The sequence below is a fragment of the Apostichopus japonicus genome, chromosome 16 (genome assembly GCF_037975245.1).
Source record: "Apostichopus japonicus isolate 1M-3 chromosome 16, ASM3797524v1, whole genome shotgun sequence".
Taxonomy (NCBI): Eukaryota; Metazoa; Echinodermata; class Holothuroidea; order Aspidochirotida; family Stichopodidae; genus Apostichopus; species Apostichopus japonicus.
The window spans coordinates 9,854,283-9,879,396 of record NC_092576.1 but is presented as its reverse complement, the minus strand read 5'-3'; the positions used below and the strand labels follow the sequence as shown (position 1 = coordinate 9,879,396).

General features: G+C 33.1%; 2 protein-coding genes and 2 long non-coding RNA genes across 4 annotated transcripts in view; 2 read left to right on the top strand and 2 right to left on the bottom strand.

Annotated features, from left to right (window-relative positions):
• Positions 1 to 1,248, top strand: part of LOC139983378 (MAM and LDL-receptor class A domain-containing protein 1-like) — a 29,093-nt gene extending 27,845 nt beyond the window's left edge. Inside the window, exon 22 of the mRNA XM_071996899.1 lies at positions 109 to 1,248. Coding sequence (XP_071853000.1) covers positions 109 to 129 — 21 coding nt within the window. The 3' untranslated portion in view covers positions 130 to 1,248. The remainder of the gene's footprint in view (positions 1 to 108) is intronic.
• A 4,677-nt stretch (positions 1,249 to 5,925) lies between these two features.
• Positions 5,926 to 8,155, top strand: LOC139982566 (uncharacterized). The gene is made up of 2 exons (XR_011798203.1): positions 5,926 to 5,986; positions 7,390 to 8,155. It is a non-coding gene; the product is annotated as an uncharacterized lncRNA (long non-coding RNA).
• Positions 8,156 to 11,679: 3,524 nt separating this feature from the next.
• Positions 11,680 to 20,228, bottom strand: LOC139982564 (tyrosine-protein kinase transmembrane receptor Ror-like). Its single transcript, XM_071995467.1, has 13 exons — positions 20,103 to 20,228; positions 19,531 to 19,569; positions 19,051 to 19,140; positions 18,577 to 18,601; positions 18,126 to 18,226; positions 17,697 to 17,879; positions 17,196 to 17,306; positions 16,754 to 16,941; positions 16,050 to 16,169; positions 15,604 to 15,715; positions 15,123 to 15,219; positions 14,302 to 14,404; positions 11,680 to 13,744 (listed from the first exon to the last, which is right to left on the bottom strand). Exons 3-13 carry the CDS (start codon positions 19,124 to 19,126, stop codon positions 13,658 to 13,660), a joined length of 1,203 nt encoding a protein of 400 aa, XP_071851568.1. The 5' UTR covers positions 19,127 to 19,140; positions 19,531 to 19,569; positions 20,103 to 20,228; the 3' UTR covers positions 11,680 to 13,657.
• A 178-nt stretch (positions 20,229 to 20,406) lies between these two features.
• Positions 20,407 to 23,642, bottom strand: LOC139982565 (uncharacterized). The gene is made up of 3 exons (XR_011798202.1): positions 22,964 to 23,642; positions 20,720 to 20,740; positions 20,407 to 20,431 (listed from the first exon to the last, which is right to left on the bottom strand). It is a non-coding gene; the product is annotated as an uncharacterized lncRNA (long non-coding RNA).
• Positions 23,643 to 25,114: the final 1,472 nt, after the last annotated feature.

Sequence of the window (25,114 nt, the reverse complement as noted above, 5' to 3'; positions counted from 1 at the left end):
GAACGACTTATGTTTTATAGTATAACACGACTTGTGACTTGTATTACAACACGACTACTTGCTTATTAATGTTTATGTCCTGTTTTCTTGTTTGATATCTTCCACTAGTCTACAGATGCAAAGGCCTGAGCCAAACCTACATTACGGAATTCCAGCAGATTCAAACAGTGTATCGAATATCTGGAAACAGTTTAATCCATGTATTATTAAATTGACTATAAATACATACACATTTTCTTTCCGTTTGTCTCTTTTAAAGTACTACCTACGTCTAATTTACCCTCATATTCAGTACATTTGTTGTGTGTGATAATCTCATTGACAATGTGTTGACATTTTTTCCAAAAGCTCTATTCGTTTCTAAGATATTCACTTTTGAAGTTTTGATAAATCTGGGGAAACTCATTAAATATGTGCAAAACTATGACGTGGAATGTTGCGCTCATCAAAATGTCTTATATTAGCCCTCAATAAGTTCATCGTTAAGTACAAGCCCACGTTTATCTTTTAAATAAAGTAATGTTTCTCTTTTGAAGAAGACAAAAATATAATATAAAAACAGATAATAACATAACAGAAAATTAGGCAGTCACTTCCTCATTAATGTGCATAATTAGCTAATGTTTATTCATAAATAAAACTAGAATTAAGAAAAGACTTGTGAAATGGTCAAACTTTGATAGATTTTGATGGGATTTTGCAGCTATTTTCATGATTTCAAATGTCTGATCATTGTTGTCCGTAGACCTGTAAGATCATGTGTATTAACTCCTAAATATTCTCAAAAATAAAACATACAGAAATAATATTCTGCTAGGGACCAATTGTAACTCTTGTTGTTAGTATTTCCTTCAGATGTTCGTATCTCTCGGAGATAACATACCAACTGATGTCTCCTTTAGAGAGAAATTTAAAACTTTTTGTTTGAAGGTATTGCACTATAATTTTTGAAGTGTGAATTATGCCCTCGAAATGAAAACGAAAAACGACGATATTGTATACATAATTACAAAGTGCATTGGCATAGCTTGTTTTTAACTTTCAAAATACCAACATTACAAAGTACATAATATACTGATTTGAATGTGGATGTTAGTTACTTCCTGTATGTGATGTACCAAATACTGAGTAATTCTATATTCAGAAACAAAAAATTGAGATATTTCATTAAATTATACAAGAATAGTATGATACCATTTACTATTTGTATTTACAAATTTGAATAAAATATGAAGAAATGAAACAGAAGGCATCATTGTTAATTCCTACATTACATTTGGGGTTTTGCTTTGCTTTGTTGCCGTCTTCTTGTCATTAACTCCCCCTCCCCCACCCCCTCCCCCCCATGCTGCCTCTCATCCAAATCACTCGGATTCGTGAAGATGCAATTTTTTCATCTCTATAAACAAATGCATGTCCAAACTGTTCAAAATACCTTACAGGTAAAGAACTTCAAAAGTTAATAAGTAAAAAAAAAAAAATCAAGGTTGTTGTCAACTTAAGGGATTTTCCGAATCAAATGAGATGTAAAATGGCGAACTTTCTTTGTATTAGTTATTATTATAGATATTATATTATATTATTATACTATTTATCAGTATGCAGTGTTAGCGCAATAATCTGTGATGTCAAACATGGTTATAATAAAAATAATAATAATCAGCAGTTATTTTTACGACGCTTAAGCGACCACAAATGTGGGAGAAACCCGCAAGGGCTTGTGGATTACAACTTACACGTCGGGTGGCTTCCAATTCAACACTTCAATTTCCATCTGAAATCTTTTCAATTAGAAAGTCATTTCAGATGGGAAAACCGTAGATTGCTCTTGGATGAAAAACCCACCGTACTATGACCCGGCCGGGAATCGAACCCTGAACCTCCTGATTGCTAAGCCTCATTGCTTCAAATGCCACCGCCTTTATCCACTCGGCCACAGCACCGGTTATAACGTCCACATAAAATATAGTGAGGAATGTTACTGTTATTGCAAACCATCTTATGCATATTAACCGTCTATTAATCGGATAATGAGTCGCACTTATCATTAAGCTTCCTCCTAATGAACTAACGGACTACAACCCACAAGTTATTGTAACACGTAGTCGATGCTAATGACCAGTTGCTTCAATTAAAAAGGCGAACACATAACGACAATATTGTGATCTAGTATAAATACCACCAGCCGCACTCCAACACAAATCCAGCTATTCCAACACACTCCCCCAATTATTGATACGGCACGAACTTTGCTCAAACTGACAAAGACAAAGGGTGCCAAATATGCATCTATAGTCTTATCGTTTGTTATCAGTCTGTGTTCATAAACGTAAGAAGACAAACAGGGTTAAGCAAATGTAACCTTCTTGCTGTTGAAATAACTCTCATATTTTGTACAGAATGGACAATCAAAGCGTTCCATCTTCCAAAGGACACTGCAGTCAATTATTTTAACAAGATGAGTTTTTGTTTAGCGAGGGAGCAATATAGATGGCTCTCTTCATTATTTCCTATTAGTATGCATCCCCTTATGTACAACCACTCATGTTTCATAGAGGTATGAGACAGATGTGCAATAATGGTATGGTGTACCCTTATCACCCAACAACCCTTTTCCTACTTGTTATTTTAACAAGATGAGGCTCTGTTTAGCGAGGCAGCAAATAGATGGCGCTCTTTAGTATTTCCCACTTGTTATCTTACTGATTATCCAATTTGAATAGAAGGATACCACTCTTGGGATTTGTCTCCCCCCCCCCCCTTTCCCTTCCTTCCTTCCATAATCCCTCAGTCCTACATTATTGGGCTTTTCCATTGAAGTTCTTTAATAAATATGATAAAGATAATATATATATTAATAATAATAATAAGACAGATATATTGTTGTATTTCCTAATAGTATTTTGCTTGTCTAAGATCGGCGTACATTAGCTACACAATTATCAGTTATTGATCATATTCTGTCACAGTGACTCTTGCCTAATCAATTTAACCTAACAGCTACCGTAGTGTTTGTACCTCTCCTAATCAAAAAGGTTTCAGTTTCGCTAAAAGATATCATGTGTCCCCTTTAACAGTATTGTCGATTTCATGTAATTGTGATGGTAGTCAGTAAATTATAGCAAAATTATAGCACGCTACTATTGCTAGAAGTTTTCAAAAAGTACTTTTCTGGAAGTCTTTACTTTTCAAATTGTTCTCAGACATTCTAAATGAGCACACAAGATGACTGAATTGTCCCAGTGAGAGAATATCCCTCGAAGGTTGTAATAAAACCAGTTTAAAAATTTTGACCAAAGGTGACCATATTTGAATATCTAGCATATTTGGAGCCCATACAGCATACCTTTAAACATACTAAATTTTGCAAAGAAATCGACGTTAGGCCAGTACTCGTCTAACTGTCATTGACAATGCACAACATGAACATGATAACGGAACAGAATTTGCGAATTTTTTTACATAATTCTAAGACTATTCTGATGTTTTTATAAACAGGTAACCACTGGTTTTACAGACTGGCTATTAATTGGTAGTCACTCTGACTAATGGCTTAGCTTAACTCCTACGCCGATGCTTGTCTCTTGTGATTATTTGACTTATTTTGCTTGAATATCTAAGATCGGCGTGCAATAGATACCAAAGTATCATTAATTGATAATATTCTATCACTCTTATCTAATCAAGTTAAACCTTTAAGCTACCGTATTGTTTGTACCTCTCCTAATCAAAAGGTTTTCAGTTTCGTCAAATAAACCTGATTTTTTCCTTTTCTTTTTATCGCTTCATGGGGCTTTCATCCGTTTAAATTAGCCTATTAAACGTATGAGAGCATTTATTTTTATCGTTATCCTTTTACTTTTGCTTTTTTGTATTGTAATATTTTGATAGAGTTTCATTTTGTCTTTAACTATATTGTATTTTCGTTTTGCGCTTAATGTGTGAAGAACAACCTTTTATCTGCCTTGCAATGCATTGCTTCCGTGTATTGCCTAATTCCCCTTTGTACGTTAGTGTCTCTTGCTTAGCTGAATATCAATGTGCAAGTTGTACAGCGTATATCAAATGTATTACATTATAATTACTGCAGTTTAGTGTTTTTTTACATTTTCTCAAATTCGTGTTATGGATGGAAGACTTTGATTCGCATTTTAGGGGCACCTCTCCGACTTTTAGCATAAATCATACGTCTAATACCGATGAATATCGGTGTTGGCAACAACGATTTATATCAGATGTGTTTGTCAGTATCTGTTTGACCAAGAAAGAGAAAAATCAAAATGCTGAAAGCTTATAAAGAAAACTGCAGACGAACATAAACTATAACAAATAATATATATTTGCTAAACGAGTTACACAGGAACTAAAGACGGATTGTCGAGGATATGAAAAATCTAGCAATGATGGTTAGAAACAGGGTGATAAAATTTCTACTGTGGACAATAATTATTGTGATATTCTTTGAAATCAGGAATTCATAAAGTAACATAGGGGACAAACCTGACGTTGCGATGCATGTTGGACAACGTAACATTTGAATGTTTATCTGGAGACGCGAAAAAGAAATAATATTCTAGTAAAGATAATTATGAAAGTGATAAATGTGAAGGAACTATCTCTATCCTGGATGATATAATCTATTCAGCTCAACAGAATTAACTTTACGTACGATGGTTTTAGAAGACTCATGGCAGCAATTATACTAAGAGACATCTGGTTGAAATCAACGGTTTGTAACACAATCTTGCATCGGAGTTAACTAATGTTTGGTGTGACGAAGTTTCGACACAGTGACTCGTGTACGTTTGTTTTATGCAATTGAAAGATGAGGTATTTGTTTCTCAATATAAATCAGCCAATAGTTCTTCTCTTTTTTTTACGATTTGACAACATGGCCGCTATAAATGCTGTTAAGACAAGGTACATAACAGTTTCAATTCAACGCTTCCGCAGTATCGAGTATAACTCAATTACATGTGATATTATTTGAAGTTACTGTAAGCCTTCTTATTGGAGCTACTCAAGATATGCGGAAATATGATGATATTAATTGTACTTTATATGTTTTCCGTTCTTCGACTACCATCATCTATTGTATGGAAATCAATTGCTATTTTAATAAATGTTATTTCTCGGTCTTAATAGAGATGTAGAAATATGTTCTGAACTATGAGAATGGTAAGCCCTGCGAGAATGTCTAAATTAGAGACGAATGAAACTTTCAATACAATTTGATTAAGTCTCTGTGTCAATGTTAAACGTAACGTAGAGTTATCTTTATTAATTTTGCCAATTTCTAGTTTCTACTGTTTTCTTTTTGTTTGCACTTAAAGCAGTACTGAAGGATTAATGAATTGAGTTTAACTGAAAGGGTAGCCTGTGGAGTATTCGGTCCACATTCTTAATTCGACCATTTTAAGTAAGTCAAAGTTTTAAATGCTTTCCTAAAATAGTCAAACTAAAATAAATCTGCAGGTTGTGTCTTACAACGTTACCTAGACGTTACAATATATTTGATCTCCTTAGGAATTTTTGTTCTCTTTATTTTTAGCATACTCGAAACAGGTGGATTTCTAAATTTGTCATTTTTAACCATTCTTAATGCCTCGGTGTCATATGCATGCTTTTAAATGCTATAATCTACAACTGATAATTCCCTTATGGACAAAAACCTGATTTTAATTCGAATTTTGATATTTTGTTACACTAAATATATAACATGTATAGGATGTCCTATCTCAAAATTGTTTGAGAATACAACTTTATAACCCATGATCAATAGCAAATTTGATGCATATTTCATTACAATTAGTCTTTTCATTTCCATCTTAATTGTCAAGCATATCATTTTTTTTGTCCGGTGATGAGGGAGCCAAGAGCGAGTTTAAACCTCTAGAAACCTATGTCAATAGGACTCTTTCCTTCCTTAAATATTCAGTTGTCATAAAGTGCGATCATTCTCTGTACGAGGAACATATTCCACAAGGTTAGTTGAAACCCCATCTGTGTATTTTCTTTCTAACATGAGATCTTGTGCATTGAATGTAACCTATTCTCCAAGGCAGTCTCTCCCAGTGGTTGGTCTGTATATTCATCATTGCAGATGTTCATCAATAGCTTTTCATACCTTTTATAATTTTCTTGTTGAAGTTTTTGGGAGAAAATACATGTAAGATATTTGTTCTGTTTGCTTAGCTGCCAATGTTTTCTATATGTATAGCGTTCTGTCGCAAAATCCATTTTTTTCTAATACTTTCTACTTTGACTGAGTGAAGCAAATGTTATAAAGAAATGTAAAAGAATTTCCAGTTGAATTGCCACCATGATGAACTCATTCGCTCTGCTGTGTTAGATCCAAAAAATATCTTACAAAAATTGTCTTTGTCATGCAAAATGCTATACTGATGTGTTATGAAGGGATACAGAACATCCCCGAAAGTTTTATTGAGCAACCTCTAAAATAGTCAACTGTCATATACTTCACTGGCTTCCTTATTGTCCCCGAGCACCACCCTCACCTCCACCCTCCTCCTAATCCCCCTCCCCAACAATTGCAATCATTTTAGTTTTTCACTTTCGTTTGAAGTAACTGTCCTGGAAATATATTTAAGGTTCTTCCATCAAATCTAGTCTATAGGACTGGATACTCGTGTCATTGTTGATATGTAACCATGACGATGGTTTGCTATGTGTGAAATGTAACTGAACTGTTTAACACATCTGCTGTGAACATAATGCAATAAATTGCCTTCAACATATTTTTAGTCATTCATATATTCTGGGGAAAAGTGTTGCATGTCTATTGTATAAGGACTGAAAACATACATTTCACTTCTTTGCTCCTACTCTCAACACAGTCTTGCATATGCAATCAGCCAATTGAGATTATTTTACTAATGATAATACCACTCTATACTGTTCTCCCATATCATGCTTGAAAGCACTTGTACTGGCAGTATGAACAGCTCCTAACCTTGATCTGATTCTAATGCTAATACCACTATATACTGTCCTCCCATAACATGCTTGAAAGCGTTCGTACTGACAGTATAAACAGTTCCTATTTTTTTTTATATAAAAAACATATTTAGACTTCTCATACAATCAATACGAGAAAAGGACAGTATTAACAATCCCGATTTTAAGCATAATGAATATTTATTATAAGAGGAGTCTTCCTTTCTTGATGGCGATTGCCTCATTTCGTGTTTAATTAGTCAGGACAGAGTTGAGGCAGAGAGGTCTAGTTTGTTTGTTGTATAATTGTCAGCATACAGACTGAATCAGTGTAGTAAAAAGGATGGAGTTATAAGACTTGGATTATGTATGAAATGTACTATAGTATGCTGAGATTATAGCTTAATGAAACTTTCCTTTGTTTTTTTGCAGTTGCTTATTTTGACGATAAATATATGTAGGGATTCTTCATCTTTTCATGGAGCTGGAACAAGGACAAGGCAGCCTCCGATATGGAACTATAATTATTAGCAAAGGAAAAAGCTTTATTAAAAACTGACTGTACTAACACACATATATATATAACACATGCAGCAACCACAGCAGTCAATGATCATAATAATCTTGTCATAATTGTGAAACTTTATTCCATGGAGCTTGAGCAGGGACAAAAACAGCAGCCGAGATGGAACTGTAGTTATTTGCAAAGGAAAAAAACTCTATTGAAAAATGCCTGTACTAAGATGTAACACATGAAACAACCACAGCAGCCAACAAAAAATAATAATGTTGTCATAATTATGAAACTTTGTTCCATGGAGCTGGAACAGGGACAAAAACAGCAGCCGAGATGGAACTGTAGTTATTTGCAAAGGAAAAAAACTCTATTGAAAAAATGACTGTACTAAGATGTAACCCATGAAACAACCACAGCAACAAACAAAAAATAATAATGTTGTCATAATTATGAAACTTTGTACCATGCAGCTGGAACGAGGACAAAAACAGCAGCCGAGATGGAACTGTATATATTAGCAAAGGAGAAAAACTCTATTAAAAAATGCCTGTACTAAGATGTAACACATGAAACAACCACAGCAGCCAACAAAAAATAATAATGTTGTCATAATTATGAAACTTTGTTCCATGGAGCTGGAACAGGGACAAAAACAGCAGCCGAGATGGAACTGTAGTTATTAGCAAAGGAAAAAAACTATTAAAAAAATGACTGTACTAAGATGTAACATATGATACAACCACAGCAGTCAACAAACAACTAATAATGTTGTTATAATGATGAAACTTTTCAGAAAGTATTTACATATCCTAATGTTAAGATCTACATGGCTAAGTGATTTCTTCTGACAGGCCATCTTGTACAGAGCAACATCAGACCATTATTAATATCACATGATTTTCACGTAACGTTATATTAGTTGTGTTAATGAAACTATTACAAATAAGAATTAAATAATCTCATAAGAAAGTAAAAATAGTACTGGGTATTGTAGAACCATTTGTATATTAAATGTATTACATTGTGCTAGTAATTATCCCATTTATTCTTCTATCAATTACAAAGTATGACGATATAAGTATTAATGCAATACATAATAATTCATTTTGTGCATTTCTTGACAACATTATTACTTGTGATCAGCCAAATCTTAGAGAAATAGGTCATAGTACTGTCGTTTCCATATCTGCGAAATATCCGAATCAAATTCTTTATCTTTAGATGTTATTCACCCTGGATCAATGTTATTAACTAAGTTCATCACACTTTCTTTACTTGAAACACGTTAAACATTTTGAAATGGCATAAAGTCATTTTTAATCTGTACGGTAATGTAATAGAATTTCCTCACAAAATTAAAAGACGACCAGATATGCTCTCGGAAGAGAAACAGCCCAATTTGGTGTCTAAAGAATTTCGTTAAGCAATCCTGTTTTTTATTTATGTTCCAGAGACAAAAAATAAACATGAAAATTAAAAAAAATTGTAATGTGTCATTCATTTATGTCTTGAGGTTATCTATTTGCTATAGATATTTGAAAGGAAGTCAGGTCTGTGAAGAGAGATGCAAATCGAGGAGAGGTCACGTTTCAACATTTTCATCATTTTTCACCGGGATGTAGGAGAAATGATAAAGAAGACCAAAGTTACAAACATCTTTGCATTTTGCAATTCATCCATTACATTATTCATGTTTTGGTCTAGAAAACTCTGTGTGTATCACGACGAGAGATTAGCTTATCCATCTTTTATATTTTATATCCTATTGTATGATCGCTTTGGAAGGATTTCCTTTAAAGTGTTCTCACGATAAAACGACAGAGATGCATGATTTTCAAAGATCGACTTGTATGATAATTGCATTCAAAAATGTTGTCTTTCTCTCGTGTGATAAACAGTATAAAGTTGTATTACTATATGACATCATATAAACGTGAAGCCAGAATTGCTTGTAAGGCCATCCTCACACCTTGTGTCCATGTCGGAGCACTGTCCCAAACGATGTAACAAACCCATGTGAATAAAGTGTCTTCAAAGTTTAGTGTCTTCAAAGTTTAGTCAAATCACATTACAAATACAGAATCGTAAAGAATATGTGCCACTTGTTTCATCACCTATATAACTAGTAATTACAGTCAATACCTTTCAACTATTATAGTTTAGTATTATTAAAAACAAAACTCCTATAATTATTGATATCCTATGTAACTGAACATCCCATTGGTAAAACTGTAACGCCCTATATATAAAAAAAAAAAATTCTCCAAAATCTCAGTAGGCTGTCTCTCAAGAAGATTAATGCAAGGACTAAATTATAAGTCTCCGATATTTTTATGAAAGTACATAACATACATTTCTCATTTCTCATCATAACATGCATGCTGCGGTGCTTTCACTGAATACCAATAAAAGGATATAACATTCAAAGAGCAAAATTGAACGGAAATATAGAATAAATTCTGTCGATTGATTAATGCATTCTCCTACACTGTTTCCATAACGAAAGACATAAATTAGCAGGAAGTTCGATATTGTAAAGAACCAGCCAGTTGGGACAATTTCCCTAATGCTAACACCACCTCTCTAAACTGTCCTCCCATATCATGCTTCAAACCACTGGTATATTGACAGTACAAACAGTTCCTAACCTTTATCCGATAGAAACATGATATCCCTACTGCCCATACTGACAGTATGAGTGCTCTGAAAGCGTCCCGACTGTCCCAGATGAGTTAAGGAACATATTAGGAGATTATATTGTATCGAGTAGTGACCTCAACGCGATATTTATATGGAAGCCATTTAAAAGAACTGTGTACCATTCGTGATGCTCATGATCCGCTTGAACCATCGATCACTTACTATAGTCAATACCAGAACGGTCCTACCTTGTGACAGCATGAATTCACGACAGTCCACCGTCTCTCTAAAGCCAAAATATATTACGAATTTTTAAGTGTAAGCCATAAAGCAATTGCTTTGCTTTTATGGTGGACCCTGAACTGAAAGTTTATGTACACATATTTGATACAATACAACTGATAAACAAACACAATGTTGAATAGTATTTTTTCTTCTTCTTTTCGTTAAAGCCCTGTAAACCTGAAAGCTCATTATCTTCTTGTCATAACTCTTGAACACAGTATTCAAGTTCCTTAATTAATGTTCACCCGAATTGACTGTCCATATGCTTCTCTGTCACTGGAGATATAGATGGCACATGATTACGATAATTATGATGAATAACACTAGTATAATAATAATATAAAAATAATAACACAAGTACTGTTATATACTAAATGCCTTATTAAGACCGTTACAATTTCTAAACAATTTGTTTATTTGCTACACAGACGTGACACATTAGTTAAAACAATATGTCATGTCTTATAAAAGCATTAAGATACTTCTTGTGAGGTAATTTCGACACAGTATGCGTTTTTCGACATCTACGTTGATATTTCCCTCTTTTAAAGCTTACAGTGGAAGAAATGTCACAGCAAGTTGTTTCTTGTGATGTGCTTAGCTCTTAATAAATGTGATATAATCGTTTCCATTGACTTTTCAACCGATTCACACAGAGATAGCTACTGTAAATCTTAAAGAAATTGTACCACAGTAAAAACTGGATTGTGCTGATAAATCGGTAGCATGTTTAATAAGGATTACAATAAGAACTAAGGATATGTGTAATCCCAACAAATCCCAACAACTTGATTTGTTGGAATTACACATATCCTCAGTTTTTACTGTAATCCTAATAGCACATGCTACCGATTTATAGCACGATTCATTGTTTACTTTGTTACAAAACTTTAAGATTTACAGTAGTAACTTTGTTCTCTATGTGTATTGGGTGGACTTTCTGCAAATTAAAGGTAAAATTATTCAGTTAATTGATCATGTGATGGAAGTCAAGCTGATTATAAAATGATTCTATACATGTACATATTCATAACACATCCATTACATATTGCATATCATAACTTGAGTTTGGGATCATATCGTTAACATTCATTATTCGAAAAATATATATCATTCCGTCTTGCCTGGTATTTTCATGAAATACATCTCTTTACGCCGCTAATTTACTTTTCTTTACTTCAAATTAAAGATATTAAAAAACCGTACAAAACAACCTGGTTACTTCGGTGTACTTTCTTAATTAACAAAAGTACCAATCAACTTGAGGATCGCCAATGGTGTTTATTGTATTTCAGGTTAGAGAATACATACGTACATGTCCCCAGGTGATGCAGAATCATTCAAGACAAAATCATATTGTTGACAATGTTGATTACATTTCACAACTTTTTTTCAACCTCAGGCATACCAAATATTAAGCAGGATGTGCGGTAAACAAAAGAATATTAAAGGTAATAATCATAGTAATCACGAACAGGGCATATCAGACTATTTGTTCTATAAACACTATTCGTCATATTAGTCCTTTCATGTTTTCAGTATCTGGAATTGTTATGTAATTGTGTGCCGAATAACTGTGTTATCACATACTTTTACGTGTATACCGTGTTTAGTATCCATGAAAATATGCCGTTCATTGGTAGAAGGGACGAAATTCAATTTAAGATCCCAAAAACATACACATTCTTTACGACGGTATTTAAGAAACATATTTATCATCATTCTGTCGTTTATCATGTGAGAAAGAGAATATATCATATATGATAGCTGTCTTTCGTTTCTGTAAATTATAGAAGCGACGAAACTAAGATGAAAAGATAAACAAGAAAATGGTAAATGGAAATCTCAGTTCATTTGCATTACGATTAGTCCTAAAATGACACCAAATGACGTTATTTTACTATTGCTGATACATTGAAAGTATATGGGAGGCCATTTAAGTCATTTCCTTCTTTTAACATAAACGACAGAAATCAATTACAAAAATACCGCTCTGTTAATATTTTAATTAATATATTCACTAGTAAAATTCAAGACAAGATCAAACTTAGTCTTGATGACAGTAAAATATATTTACAGGCTTAATCCCTTATTAAAGCGGCTGCTGCAAAATGATAGTAATAAACAGACTGAAGGAGAACACTTATAATTTTAGAAGTATTTTTAACTGTGGAGAATATATCTCACGCTGTTATGAAGATTTTACAACATAATTACTTCCAAAGATCAACTATAAAACAGCTAAACGATTAAATTCAATGTGAGGATTGTGCACTTGAACGTCGATAACACTTATCACAATAATAGTTATGTCCCTTCAGCAAAAATCCCTTTTATAAATATATTTCATCAACCGAAACTGAAAATATATGGATGACAGGGGCATATCCTGTCGATATCTTGCCAACAAAATCTTACCAGGAAATAGATGTACCATGTACCTTAAATGTAGGAAGCTATACAGTCTAACTTAATGCAACTGATGTACATGTAAATCTACTGCAAATCTTAATGGCATGATATAGTGTTATACTTTACATTATGTCTTCTCAAATATAACAACCACATTAACAATTATACGATGAAATATTACATGATGCATATATCAAGTTTGTAACTTTAGAGTTACTGACTCTTATTCAAATTAATATTCAGGTTAGTCAGATATTCTGAAAGGACAAGCATCCTAACATACCAACATAACATAGTAACGAGCATAACTATTCATCATTTAAAATTCTAAAGAAGTTGTATTAGACTAGTTCTCTTTGCAAATAAAATTTCTCTCATCAATTTATCTCTGGCTTAATAAGCTTTTTCATATATTTTATTTTATCAACTGATATGAGTTTTACAACCTCTGGAAACATTTGAGCGTGAATTTTAAACAGATTTTTTTTTTTAATTTTTAAGCTCACTGGTTTGTAAAACGTGATGTGGAAACAAATGACCAAACAATAGCTTCGAATATTCCACGACTTAAATAAATTGTACGTAGGAAAAGATAAAACAAAATTAGTGTAGCCCATTGTAATTTTAGTGTTTTCTTGCTAGATGTAAAAGTAACATTCGTTAAAAGCATTACTTGTTATTGCAGTGATTATATTGAAAGAAGGCCCAAGATATACCCTTAACCTCGTAAATAGATTTATATATGTATATTATTAGCAGATTAGCAATAATAATGTTTCTCAATTAATTTTCTCAATTAATTAATACAATCTTCTCTTCTTTCGAGACAAATTTTTCAATCTAACGTCATAAAATGTGTTCAATGTAATCATCATCCGAGGAATCTTTGTCCAAGCTAAAATAACTTGGTTCTTCTTCAGCAGCATTACATGACTAGAAAAAAAAAGTACAAGAAAACGAAAAAGATGTTCGGTACATTTTAGAAATTTGTACCATCGTGTTTGGATATTTATTTGTGTAGCAAGAATCCATATACATATAATAACAAAAACAGCCAATTTTAATATCAGTGTCTATTTGTGCCAGCCTGCCTCCCTCCCCAGCCCCCTACCCAAACATGTTGATGTATTCGTAGTAAAACAACAAAATAACATGATATGATCGTTACTTCTTTCATTCATATCTCAAAAGAATGTTCTAATATCTGTCATACAATTTGTATTTTTCCTGATATAAAAGGCTATGAAAAGTGAATTTCAGCAACGAGAATGCCCAAGGAGTTATTTTTTTACCTATCCATGTAGAAGAATTTATCACAAAAATTAATATATGAGCTGTATATTACTTCAAAGCAGTAACCATTTATCATTTTCATTTCTATTTATATAAGTCATGTGTTATCAAACATGCTTGAATTGTTTTTTTTTTCTACACAAGTGAAATATAATGATGTTAATATACCAATTATCTATTCTTATGTTGAAACTTACTGTTCTCATGCTGTTCAAAAACCCTTGGAGAGTCATTTGTAGGCTCGCGAAAGAGGGTCGTTCGTCTATTGCTGGTTTCCACATTGACAGCATAGCACCATATCTAAAGATTACAAAGAGGAGGTTCAACTGCAATATATGATATTTACTCTTAAAAGTTAAAACTTGAAGTTAAAGGTTTGCAGTCTTGTTTGAGGCCAATGCCCCCTCACATGACTTTATAACACTTAACCCCCTGGTAATTTGTCACACGCTCACACCAAGGTTTGCACAATTCAAGCAATCCCTCCTGTGGTACCCCAGTGCACCACATGTACGTGTCCCCTGGATAACCTCCCATAGTGTGCAGCGCACGCAACTATATTTACATATTACCTCGCAAGTCCCCATCTATACGCCTATGTGCAAAGAGGCAATGGATGTACATTGACACAGGGCACGACGTAATGATCTGGTCAGGACTCGAACATGTAAACCTTAGATAAAAGTCCACTGCCTTGTCCACAACGCTCTACAAGTTGTATCACATTCTCCGATCAGTCTGTGTTGGTAGATGTACTTTCCTAACTAGATAATGTACTGCAACACTTTGCCATGATTAATGTATAATTATAATAAAAACAAATATTAATGAGTTAGAGTTTCACATTTGTAGGCCTTCTTGTCATAGTGTCATGATAAAATGAATAATGGCATTGATGCATAAGTTAAATGTCAACATAATCATTCTTAAAGGAGAGGCAAATCACCTTCCCTTTAAAACAAATTTTTAATATAATTTTTAGTATTTTTCTTATCGCATCACAAGAAATGATACTTGCATTCCTCCTGCACACGCCATTGGTTGTTCCAAGTAATCCTTCCGTCTCAATTTGCTCTCGATCTCAGCACAGGTTAGACCTCCAAATGGTGTTTCCCCTGAGGATAATATAATTATATTTTCCTCAACTTTTGATTGAAATATTAATTCTTCATTTATGGAGTTTAAAAGCCAAAACCATATTGATCTATTGTGGTTTAAATGGAGATTAGATTTCATTCCTGATCAATATGCTATCAATACAAAATATTTTATACGTCTATATATATATATATATATATATAGCATCGAAAATCAACCAAACACTTTCTCTAACTCCCATATGTCTAAGGTTCTCATCAATATTATTGTCTGTATATAAAAAAAAGGCTCATTTTAACATGTTGTTTAATTGTTTCAACACACCAGAGTTTCTCTTAAGTTCAATTTTTTGATAATCAGGAACATTTACCTTTAGCAAAAGAAAACTTTTTTGCGCCTACCTAAAGAGAAGATCTCCCACAAGACAACGCCAAAACTCCAAACGTCTGACTTCTCCAAATACTGGCCCATAAACACTGTTTCAGGAGCAAGCCATGCTATTGGTGGAATGTTCTAAGCAGTAGAACAAATAAAGTCGTTTTTGGAAATAATACATGCATATTTACATCACATACTACATGATTGTTCAATGAAAACTTATATATAACTGCAACGTCATAAATAAATGAGACTGGCATTGGCATCGTTATTGCGTTATCATGAAATAAATAGGACACACTTTAGAACAACCCATTTTTAACAGAATTAAAAAGAATGTAGTTCAGTAAGGTGTCATTTTCACTAAATGACATTTTCTTCAAAAATATTGTTCCATCTAGTAAATTCACATAATACGTTCATAACAACGTGACAACGTGGCAGGTCACTGGTTAGCAGTGTGAAGTACCTTTGCTAATATGTGGCTTATAACATCTGTGGCTAGGTCCGCAGGCCAAAAATCGTACAATTTGCATCTTCCTGTAGTACTGAGTAGAGCTTTCCTTGCTGATAAACCCGGATGGCGATACTGTTAGATCAAAAGTCAAAGAGGACAAATATTTCATTGGAAAAGAGGAGACTCTGGTGATAGCAGAGAATACCATGCACCTGGTTTAACATCATCAGAGATTAGTTTTACCAAGAACACCAGTCACAATGTAACATGTGAGTTGGTTCTCACTTTCCAAATCAGATTGGTCCTAACATTCTACTTATAAAATACTTAAAATCTGTACAAGTAACTGTTTAACAAATTTTACAAAAGATAATTTTACACTTTGAACATAGTTTACTAAGTAGCATTTGTGACTAAACATGTTTGAAAAGTCCCCCCCCCCCCCTCCCGCCCTGACCTCTGTTCATACAACTACAGAGACCTTTGAAAACTGGCAAGTTAAACATTTAACTCCACGTGCATAATTAAAGCGGTTACTCATCAGCGTTATAACAATTTTCATCAATTCCAAAATGACTCCTTATGATTTCATGTATTTCGAATTTGTGTGGATCAGTTTGGATTTTTCTTCTTCTCTTTAACATAAAATAATAATCAACTTATGAAGGGGAGCAAAGAAACATATACAAAATAAGCAATATTTTAGTAAGTCTTACAGTTTCCTTGGCTAGAAAGACCATTCCTTCGCAAATATCAGCTGCAAACGTGGTTAACTGTAAGTTCTTATCGTAGTCCGGTATCGCCTGCTTATATGAATTCCCGGAGGACGATTGTTGATAATTTCTCATCAAAAAATCCTTTAATGTACCCATTTCGATATATTCTTGGTAAATTAAATAAGGCACTGAGGAGAAAAAAAAATAATTTCACATAGGTGATGTTTATTGTGTTATGACATATGACATAATTTTTTTGCCGGATGAGAACTCATTTAAGGCCATATGTCATGATACAGGCAATTATAAAACTAGAAGAAAAACCTATAATTCATTCTAAAGTTTGTGATTCCTGTACATAGAGGTGTAGAGTACATATCATGTACAATCGCACGAGGGTATAGCGAGTAATGTAGAGAGGTTGGGGGGGGGGGGGACTTACCGTCTTCAAGTGACATTCCTAGTATGTCAACGATGTTCTCATGCTTTGGCAACGTGATGAGAGCTTTCGCCAAAGCTCTAAAGCTCATTATCTCTTTCATACGAGCACTTTCTGTTCAAACAAAGGAAGTATTGGAGGTTAAACATATTAATTTAAATATATTGAACACGCAATAGGTTAACTACGCAATTATGTCGGATACATTATGCTAAGCCTTTTCTTTCGAAAGTGTTACATTATCTGTAGATATACATAAAAAGAAAAAGAGATAAGTGTCCTATGTTCTGGGACTTAGGAGGATACATAATCAGGTTAACATTTCATACTTTGGTGAAGAATATTCATCAGTCCTATCCTAACATATCTCATAGACTTTATTTAACCCTTCAAAATGGTTATTCTCATCAATTTCAATAGGTATTCATATACTATAAATTCCATTTGTTGTTGCGAAAGACGTTTATAGCCTTGTAGCGAAAAGTGGCAGAGATGGTGCGTTACCTGAAACAGACTTAGCGATCACCTTGGTACCGTTCGATGACATGTCCCCAGATGAGATGGTTCCTTCCCAATAGGTCATTGTGCCTTCCCCAGAAAGCTGGTAACTTAACTTTACATCGTCGGCACCCAAACATTTACTTTCGTTCTCATGATTTTGCTTCACTTCCTCTTGTCTAATTTGTTCTGCGTTACAAAAGAAGGGTTGTAATTTTATGTAATCCTAATTGGATTTTAATTACTTATTAGTTCTGCTATATTCATTTATGTAAAAGAAAGTAGCGTGTTTATTTTATCTCTCACTTTAACAGGACAATACAACAGTTCATTCAATGAGGTCTAACGATTATGTAGTTTGCATGTTCACAAAATTAAATTTCCCAATGTCAGCTGATAATGAACCGAATTAATAGATTGTATGGGAGTACTTACCAATATTTGAAGATGATGCTCCGTTCGATCCAATAGGTGGCAATTCTCTTGAACTCATTATCACATGTGTTGAGCGGTTGTCTGGTGATGTCGCTCCGTTCCTAAACAGCAAATATATTAGAAAACTACTTATAAAATAAGGTCGTGGACGAATTTAATTAGTTTAAAAAAAAGGTGATATAGACATCCACATATTTAAAACAACAATGTAATATAAAAAAAAAATTAAGAAGGTGTATTGATGTAGGTACCGCAATATAGTGTAGCGCTAAGTTTACAATAGGCAACTGTTGGATACATATGAAATGACATAGTAATCTTAATCGACTGAACGTGAACAATAGTATAAATCCTTAATTAAATAACATGTATGTATAAAAAGAAAGTACTTATGATTTAAAAGAAACGAATTAATACTCGTGACATCAAACGTGAATGACAGAAAACTTACGGGAATGTTATAGTTGTTCTTGGCGCTGAAATGAGCAATCGTAAACTTTTTTAAGCATTCTAATGTTTCAAATGATTCTTTGCTGATATAAAAATTGGATTGTTTAATTTAGTTTAATCTTTAAATACACACGTCACACGTTATTCTACAACTTGTTAATTGTTAATATAATTTCAATTTACTGCTTTTTGTTGACTTTCAATCATCCGTCTTCGTTGCTATACCCAATATTTTCCCAGACTATGAATTAAACATTACCGTAAACGTGGTCGTCACTATAGTGCAATGTCATATGTCATAGTAGACAATTCGTATTTCATTTTTTTGTGGTTTCTCTGTAAAACTTTATCCGTTTTAGACATGTCAACGTTTCAAATATAAGAACGAATGAATGTGAATTTATTGAAATAATGAAATAACACGAAATATGGGACAAGATTTACTTTACGTTTGCTTGACAATGTATCTACTTACAACACAGTTTCTTCCAAATGATTGATAGACATCCCAATATGACAACGCCAGCAGTCAGAAAAACAACGAGGTACATCACTGTATTTTGATCTTCAGAGAAAGAATATACTTGGCCAATGAATATATTTATAACTTGAAATTCAATCCAATATTACACAATTAAGTTATAGTTAAATAACAGTGTCAATTATTATGATATAATAATATGATTAAAAGGATATTATTATGCATACTTATAATACGGCAATGTGTTTATTTCATATTTCATTAAAAAAAGTAATAATTTATAGTAGGATTAATAGAGAAGGATTATTAAAATAACGTCAACATTGTAGTAGGATTAAAAGGATAAAGTTTTGTAGACTTATAATACGTCAATGTGTAAATTTCATGCTTCAGAAAAATAATGTGAACATTGACTTTGATATTTCGAAAAATGTAAATAAAGCGAGAGCAGGATAAACAACTTATGATACTTACCGTTATCACCTTGCCGATCAGTAACACTATTAGTGTCATCTACACGTTAACATAAAAAGGTAAAAGGAAAATTGGTTGGTCACGAATATCATATTTTCAGTATTGAGAAAGTGTTCACACAGAAGAAGTTTTGAGTAATGTCAATATTGAATTCGATATTTTCATAAAGTTAAAAGGTTAATAAAGTCACAGCAATATAAACAACTTATGATACTTATCATCTTTTGCAAGATTAACTGCATCTACACGTTTAACATAAAAAAGTTTACGAGGAAAATTGGTTAGCCACGAATATCGTTTTTTCAGTATTGAGAAAGTGTTCCCGCAGACGAAGTTGTGAGTAAATAGGCATTGTTTCTGTTTGCTTTCCGTGTCTGGTTTGCATCTGTTTGGGATGCGTCCTATGGCGATCATAAAATAAACTTAAACTTAGGAGCTATCGTAGATCTAGCACGGAGATGATACCCATGACAGTAATAAATAATTACAAACAGGAAACCGTTTTTATACGATATCATGCTGATTATGCAAGCAAACAAAGCAAAATAATGGGTAAAGAGAGAGGGACTTACCGACTCTGTTAGTTGTAGGGCCTGGTCAAAGGGGGAAATACATACGAATATCAACATGACAAAAGAAAATCAATTTTAGTAAGGAGTTTATACCAAATATTTCAAGTGGTTGAAACTAAAAAAGAACTTTTACACATTATTATGACAATGATTCAGTTCAAACCAATTAAACAAGATCATTAATACACAGTTGGTCAGGTGAAAAAGAAAGTGAACAAGGAAATCTAACTAATATATTTCGCAAGGATTCATATCATATCGAAATATTTCCATTGTTCCATTGAGCGAGAAGATTAAAGCATATTTACCCGCGGTTGTCAAATCGTTATCTAGTCAAAAGCAAAAAGGGAAATGCACTTATGACAAAAAGTACTGGCTGACAATAATTTTTTAATGACTTGAGTTTTCAAACAAATGACTTCAAAAACAATCATTCCACAATTGATTCCACCTTGAAAGTGTTCGATGTGGTTGATTTAATTTGGAAGGGAAAAGTGTGATTGCACATCAATGTGTTATTGATATTTACAATATATTCTTTACATTCTTAACCATCATGTAAATTACCTATAAGGAAAAAAATAAGTAACGTTAATGATATGTTAAAGCATATTTACCCTCGGTTGTCAAATCGTTATCTAGTCAAAAGCAAAAAGGGAAATGCATTTATGACAAAAAGTACTGGCTGACAAGAATTTTTTAATGACTTGAGTTTTCAAACAAATGACTTCAAAAACAATCATTCCACATTCCACCTTGAAAGTGTTCGATGTGGTTGATTTAATTTTGAAGGGAAAAGTGTAATTGCACATCAATGTGTTATTGATATTTACAATATATCCTTTATATTCTTAACCATCATGTAAATTACCTATAAGGAAAAAAAAATAAGTAACGTTAATGATATGTAATGCACCATACGTTCTGTAACATAGCCTAATTCAAGTTCTGACAGTTAGAAATAAAATATGTAATAACTTAACCCTATAGGTAATTTGTTCACAACATAATTGTGTTTCTAAATTTCATTCCCCGAGGATTATTTCATTTGGTAGTGGAATTAAAACACAATGGTACAAATAATCTTTTTTTGAAATACATTTATAACTGGGAAGTGCACAACATAGCCCACATAAATGACCTACCGAAGCTGAATGATTCCCACACTTGCCATATTGTATCAAACAACGTGTCTTTCACTGTACACGTTATATTTTCTGAGTTCTTTTTCGGTTTGTGAATTATTGAATATGATATTATATAATATTCATTGGAGGAAGAGTTTGATCCATAAAAGCTTTTGACTGATGATTCATGAGAGCTTATATTCCATGCGAATCTGGTATTATCAATCTCTGTGGTGGTTATATTTGCTGTACAGATTACGTTGTATTTTTGTTTCGCGTGGACATTTCTGGTACTAACTTTTGTTTCATGTAGTGTCAGTACAATATATGTGAAATACTTTATCTGTTATCATTTTTGTTAATAATAGTTTAACATTTTTATAAATTAATATATTATTCGTAGTAATTTTTGGACTCATGTACTTTTCCAGGGTTGTTGTTTTTGGGGGGTAAGAAAATATTCAACCAATGATATCTGCTCTGAAGAGATTATTATGATTCTTGGTCAATTATAGCAATATTACAGCATTAGAAACTTTGTTCTTTATCAGCCTATACTCTTAGCTGGTACAGCAACTACTTTTCATGTCCCACAACCCTGCATCAGTAATTACTACTTTGTGTTCTTAACACAGTTACATGTGTTACAGGTGGCACCAGTAGTTACTGTACTAGCTAGGAGTATCGTTTGGTTGTATACATAAAGGATAAGTAAAACCCACCCATCACCATTGGTCTGTATAATAACGGTTATTTTGATTAAAACTTCAAAAGCAGCCAACTAACTCATGTACCCAATATCACAATGTTTATCATCATAGGCATAAACAATTTAAGTCTTCAATCTTATTGTGACATCACACGGTCACCCTTACTTAACTTTGGTTTTCTTTATTTATTACAACATCAATGGTCTCTGATTGGAATGGATGTTATAAACATCATGTTGAAACTTTGAAACCTTAACGATCTTTTTACTTAACCTTAATGTGATACTGGTTTCAAAGTCAACACTGTTTATATTGCATTTATAAATATGATAATAAAATGCAAAACGAAAGTAAACTATTTCACTTCCCTGTGACACTATGATATCATCTATTCACAAAATGCCAGCTTCCTGATGCAACTGTCTAAATATTGATTGATCTCCAAACGAAAAAAGATTTCTGTTAAATGCTTTTTAACTGTGAGAACTGTTAATAATAAATATATATATATATCTCATATCATCTAACGCTGATATTTTGGTTTGCTAGTTTTTTAAGCTTACAAAGAATCGTTCCTGTAAATAACGTGTGGTTGTATATTATAGAATACTATACCAATATGTATATGGTAGAACAAGTATAATATACAAGAACAATATATACGAGCAAAAGCAAACGATAAGTGTATGATGTGTAATGATAAGTATATGTATAAGTGTATGAATATTCACTGGGTTTCAATGAGTTTAACCTGTTAGTAAAATAAGATAAACGAGAAACATAGACATAACCGTTTTCTCTATTTTCCACAATAACGAGTCGAAAAAGTACTTAACTTGGAAAATTATTTTGTTTTCTTTCTCACTTATCAATATTAGCAACCAGTCTTTCTATATTCAATTCATAAGTGTGTTTGTTTTCAGTGTGTTTATTTTCATTGTTCTGTTTATACAAATCAATACACAGTAGACGGATAAACAAAACTACGTTAAACTAGTTACATAATACAAAAATGTTCCGTTACCAAAAACAGAGATGTTGACACCTTTACTCCATGTCTTGTTCCCACCAATGCTAGCAGTGCAAACAACCTTTTGGTCCGTCGTTGCTATACAATTCAGTGTTGAAACTGTAGTGTAAGTTACCGGCGTATCATTCGATGTTGGAACTGTTTTAGAAATTTCCGTACAAGGCATAACCGTCTGGTTATCCGCATCACCAGAATAACTTTTGCCGCCATAACTCCACGAAATATTTGCTTTTGGCTTTGAGTCTGAAGCAAAACACGTGATGCTCACGTTCGTTTCCTTTTTAATGGGGACAGTCACATTGTCCGTAGTATTATGGTCATTGATTTTCAACATCAATGTAGGTGGTACTGTTAGAAGGAAAAAAATACCCGTATCATTACTTTCTTCCTCTTTGCTTGCTTCTCTGTCTCTTACCATAAGTATTAAATAGATTATTCCTCTCGTTTACAAATACTTACAGTGGTAAATCAAGTTACTTTGACTCAATAGCTCAACTTGAACTATTACAGCAGAATATCATCGTTGAACATATTTATTCCATATTATGTAAAAATGAGTCAATCCAAGTTCGGACTAAGGAAGTGTGCTGATATGATTATTAATTACACACTAAGATAAACACATTGGTCTAATAACGCTCTAACGGTCAACATTTAAAAACTGGCAAATGCATTGCATTTATAATCTATTTGCAATGACGATATTGTAACAGAAAATTAACCAGCTACTTGTTTCCCAACACGGTGTGATAACCAATATAAAAGTTATTTTGAGACACTAAAATAATTGATAGTAGAGTTAAGATTAACAATTGACAATAACGCTTTCATCAAATGTCTATTAAGTATTTGTTTGCAAATTGGAAATGTGTTCTTTTTTATCAAAATATTTATTTATTCGAAGCTATCAATAACGGTGACCTGTTTCACATCAAGAAAAAAGGTAAAGACTGTAGTGATGTGAATATTGTGCAAAATTGAAAATAAAATTACAGATCATGAAGGTAATCAAACTTTTGTTTTGTTTTGTGTTGGTATCATCTAACCCCCACTACATGCATGCAGGCTATTCCAATATTCCGAATTTCGCATTCAGCACTGGCTTATATATACACATATGGTCGAATATTGCGTAGGGGTGTCTAAAATCGATATCATTTGAACGAGCATTTTATTTCCTTGTCTTTTTTTCTTAAATAACCAAACCGTTATCCCTTTCATAACAAATTCTCTTAGAATATAATATAAGTGATGTTTTCTCCTTTTTTCTTCTTGCAGATTTGTCCCTGAACATTGACCCTTTGATCAGATAAAACAAACGCTGATTGTACTCAATAATTTTAAACTGAGAAATCCACCGTGGTCTAATTGATTTGTTTTACTTGATTTCCTATAAGATTGTCCTTATTTGGTTACACAATTTGTTGAAAACGGTGTATAAAAACGAAGTAAATGGAGATTTTAATGCACGGAGCTTCAAGACGAGTGATACGGTGCGAGGTTTGATGGAGGTTTACTTCAAGTTGTAGAAGTAATTTACTCCTTTGCCTCGTTCATCAAAGGCAACATTGATCTTTATGAAGTGATTGGTTCTATATTTTGAGGAGTTCCATTAATAAATTACGTTCATTGATTGTTATAATAAATTAACATTTATCCTGACAACTAATTAAAAGAAGAAAATATTCCACACATTTTGAAAGAAAGCCTCAAAAAACCTTGGCAGTCGAATGCTAAGCTATCAGTATGTCGAATACCGCTCCAAACATGTCGAATTCAGACACAGAGCATGTCGAGTTCCACTCAAATTTCCGAAAACCGCCACGCAAAGAGCCGTCACTTGGATGGGCCAACTGGCCCCTGGGGAACATGTTCCAGCTAATTAACTAAGTTTTACGAAAAAATTGTAAGTTTTTGTAGGGGTGACGAGCATGCGCTATAGCTAGAGTAAAACAACCCGTTTGTGGAAGATCTTTTTAGTTTAAGCGTCCGTAAACAGCCAACCTGATCCTGCTGAAGTAAAAAATTAATCAATCAGGAGGAAGAGTACCGTCCGGTTTATTCTTCTTTATTCATTGAATATTCATGCATGTAGATAGCCAATGACGAGTTTTGCATCATATGTAAACATATGACTCGACGGAG